Genomic DNA, 3,902 nt, shown 5'->3' with positions numbered 1-3,902 from the left:
CTAATTGTTTTACTCGCCAACATTAATCTTTTATTTTTTTCATATCTTCACCCATCTCCAGCAGGAAGTAGCTTCAGAAGAATGAGACCTTCGCCCCTTTTCCCTTTTTCTTATACTTAAAAGGCAGGAATGATGGATTTTGGATGTGGCCAATGCCATTTTGCACACAATAAGCACCAGCACAAAACAGCCGCCGGCCTCGTCTTCCACTCCAGCACCCAGCCCCTCCCTGCTTCCCTTTAAGAGAAGCCTCCTGACTTAAAAACAACCTTCCAGCTTCAGCATTGGCACAGTTCTCCACCCAGTTACATCAACCTAATGGTCCCCCCCCATACATTTCATGCCCAACAGCTAATACAAACTCTTGCAAACCCATTGTTGGGGCTGGCCCCATTTTCAGGGCAGCCCAGGGCTGTCCTTCATTTTGAGCACAGCCCGGCAGATTTCTTTCTTTAATAAAGCTTGAACGGTACCTGGCATCTCAGCTCACTTTCTTTCAGAGAGTTTCAACATCTTGCCCAGGACAAACAGCTCATAAGACAGAGCCAAAAGTGATCCTAAAGACTATGCTTTCCCTACTACCCCATACTGCCAGTGTCTGGGCATAGTGAAAAACTAAGACTCAGATCAGAATGCCTGCAGGGACTCTGAGGAAAGGATGTGCACTGCATCTCCTGCTCTGTGGGCCCTCCCAGAGCAGCCTGAGGTTCAGCACCACTCCCACCAGGATGGGAGAACTTGCTTAGCACAAAATGCCCAGCCTGATGTGTTCAGTCTCTCACTAAGGCCCCTCACTAATGAGCAGGTCTAAAGGGAGCCTCCAGGGGCTGGCTGGTTAGCTCAGCTGGTTAGAGCACAGTGTTGATAACACCAAGGTCAAGGGTTTGGATTCCCATACCAGCCAGCTGCCAAAAATAAATAAATAGATAAATATAAATAAATAAAGGGAGGCTCCAGAATTCAGACAATGGTGGCAAAGCTGGAAGGACAGTTATCCATCCACAGGCCCTGGCCCCTCTCACTCTTAAGCCCTAGTCTTCCACAAATCGACCCAGACATCCCTGTACTCTCCAAACCCACAGAATGGTCTAGAGCTGAGCTTGAGTGCTGCTTTCCAGAATTTGAATAATTCAGGTCCAGCACCTGAGGTGTCAGTTTCAGTTGCTCTGTTCCCATGGGCACAGGTGTCTCAACCCTGTAATTAAGCTAATGAAAAGGGCAAAGGGGGGGGGACCGCTGTCCTGTGCCTCAGGCCCCTAAGGGCTGATAAATGTCCCTGCCCCTTGTTCTACTGAGAGAGCAGCAGGCACACCTAGAGCCAGGTGAGGGGAATGGAGGAAGGAAGTCAGGGGGGCTGAACTAGAAACAGGAGAAAGGAGAGAGTGGAAAGAGGCGGACAGAGGAAGATCACAGTCAGGGAGACAGAGAGACCAAGAAAGAGTTACAGAGGGAAAGACAGAAGAAAATAGAGACAGAGTGAGAGGTAAAGAGGGCAGGGGGCATGCAGAAGGGCAGAGGCAAAGGTCAGCAGAGGCAAGGCCCAGCAGAGAAGGAGAAACAGCAGATGTCAAGGACCAAGTACTAAAACCCCAGGACAGGTCCAAATAGGAGGGTCAGTTAACTGGAAGGGCTACAGTGGTCCCTGGAGAGCAGCTGGACTCACCAGAGATCTGTCTCACTTCTGACTTCCAGGTACTGTCCACACCATCCTTGCCAGCTGGGCCTAATGTTGCCCTAGGTCTGGCCAGGAGGCCTCATGCCCAGAGACCTGCCCCACCTCTTGTTGTAGCAGGACCATGGTACCCAGGGGCCACCACCGCAGCCTGCGCCTTCTGCTCCTGCTCCTGCTCCCCCCAGGTATGAAGCTCAGTAAACCAGCCCTGGCCTCTCCTGGCACTGCTGCTGTTCCTTCCCATCCTCCCCAGATCTGTCTCCACATGGTCTCTCTTACCCTTCTCTTCAGCACCTGTTCTGGGAACAAGCTCTCTATCAGGGGAGGGTGGGGGAAAGGGGTGCAGAAGAGGGTGAGAGGAGATTTGCCAGGCTGGGGTGAAAGCAGTGAGGCGGGAGCTTCCAGAGATAGGGCTGGAAAAGTCAAATCGGCCAGATCATGAAAGGCCTGAAGGCAAGACCAGTGCTTTCTCCGCAGACAATGGGGAGCCCCTGGAAAGTTTTAAGCAGCATACAAGCCTGGTCAGATTCGCATGTTTAAAAGCTTGATCTATCGGAAGAGGAGAGGGTGGTAGGAGAAGGTGAGCCTGAGGCAGGGGAGCTCTGACAAGGCCGCTGCTGCTACTGCTGCTGCCACTATGGTCCAAGTGAAAGAGGGTGGGGCCTGAGCTGGGGAGGTGAGGATGGAGTCAGCCAAATCAGGAGATGCTTAGCAGGGTTTGACAGACCTGACAGGATCTGGAGACTGGTTGGATTGCAGGGGGAGGAGGAGGGAAGGATGATTACCACATTTCTGGCTGAGATCACTGGGGGTGCTGTTTGCTTATATAGAGCATGGGGGGAGGAAGTGAGTTCATATTGGACCTACAAAGTTTAAGGTACCTGTAAGAAACTCAGGAGTGGACTGTGGTATACATGGGATTGGAGCTCAGGAGAAAAATATGGGCTGAAAAAAAAGAAGAGAGCCAAGGACAGGATTTGGGGGAACAATATTTAAAGCAGGGACTGAGGAAAATGTGTGTCATGAAAGCTTACTGAAGAATGTGTTTTCAGAAGGAGGGAATGTCCCTTAGTATCAGAAGCTTTGAAGAAACTATCAAGTACAAATGGAGAAGTAGAAACAGGTTTGAGAGACTGGAGGGGGTGTGGCAATGGGGTTCAGAATGCCCAGGTGACAGTTTGGACTTCTCTGGCCTATCTGGGTCCCTCTAGCACTCTGGCAGGGCAAGTAGAATCCAGGTCCTTGGGAAGGGATGGGAGGGAAGGAATCTGTCAGCCTTGCTCCAGAAGATAGGTATCAATTCACTCTATGGACTTTACCTCATTCACCCCTGGAGGCAGGCCAGGGAGGAATTAAAGCCACAGCTAGAGGGACAGATGGCAGACATCAGGACCACTGGAAAGGCTGTGCGATAGTGGAGCAGGTGACAGTTCCCATCCCTGGGAGTGGAGGGTGTGAGCAGAGGCCCCTGTAATAATGTCATGTACAACCCTTCTTACTGATCCTCCAGAGTGCTTGGGAGCTGAGGGAATGCTGGCTCACAAGCTGTTCCGTGACCTCTTCACAAACTACACACGTGCCCTGAGACCTGTGGCAGACACAGACCAGACTCTGAATGTGACCCTGGACGTGACATTGTCCCAGATCATTGACATGGTGCGTTGTGTGGTACAGCTATGCAGTGTTACCTGTAACAGTGTCAAGGATCGAAGGGGTGAGAGGCAGGAATCATTCTCTATACTCTTTTTCTGTAAACGTTAATATTAACAACAATGATAACAGTTACTAACTGCTGGGTATCCCCCCGCCCAACACTTTGCATACTTTAACTCACTGAATCCCTGTAAAGCAGAGATTATCACCCCATATAACTGCTGAGGAAACTGAGGTCCAGAGAAGAAAAGAACCCACCAAGGTCACACAGCAAGGTCAGGACTGGGTGAGAACTGGACTTATGGGCAAGTTGGCTTTGTGGGTGCTGATCAGAACCCAATAGGTGAGTGTACACAAACGGGAGGGTTTGCATATACATGTATCCACAGCTGTGCCCACTCTCTGCCCCCCATTAGGATGAACGGAACCAGGTGCTGACCTTGTACCTATGGATCCGTCAGGAATGGACAGATGCCTACCTACGATGGGACCCTGATGCCTATGGTGGGCTGGATGCCATCCGCATCCCCAGCAGTCTTGTATGGCGGCCAGACATCGTACTCTATAACAAGTACTG

At 50.9% G+C, this 3,902-nt stretch overlaps 1 protein-coding gene across 1 annotated transcript in view; it reads left to right on the top strand.

The window, feature by feature from the left end:
• Positions 1 to 1,724: 1,724 nt before the first annotated feature.
• CHRNA10 (cholinergic receptor, nicotinic, alpha 10 (neuronal)) overlaps positions 1,725 to 3,902 on the top strand; it is an 8,885-nt gene continuing 6,707 nt past the window's right edge. Inside the window, exon 1 of the mRNA XM_008566991.1 lies at positions 1,725 to 1,857. Coding sequence (XP_008565213.1) covers positions 1,797 to 1,857 — 61 coding nt within the window. The 5' untranslated portion in view covers positions 1,725 to 1,796. The remainder of the gene's footprint in view (positions 1,858 to 3,902) is intronic.

The sequence above is a fragment of the Galeopterus variegatus genome, unplaced genomic scaffold (genome assembly GCF_000696425.1).
Source record: "Galeopterus variegatus unplaced genomic scaffold, G_variegatus-3.0.2 Scaffold283, whole genome shotgun sequence".
In the NCBI taxonomy this organism is placed as follows: domain Eukaryota; kingdom Metazoa; phylum Chordata; class Mammalia; order Dermoptera; family Cynocephalidae; genus Galeopterus; species Galeopterus variegatus.
This window is presented reverse-complemented; position numbering and strand designations above follow the sequence as displayed.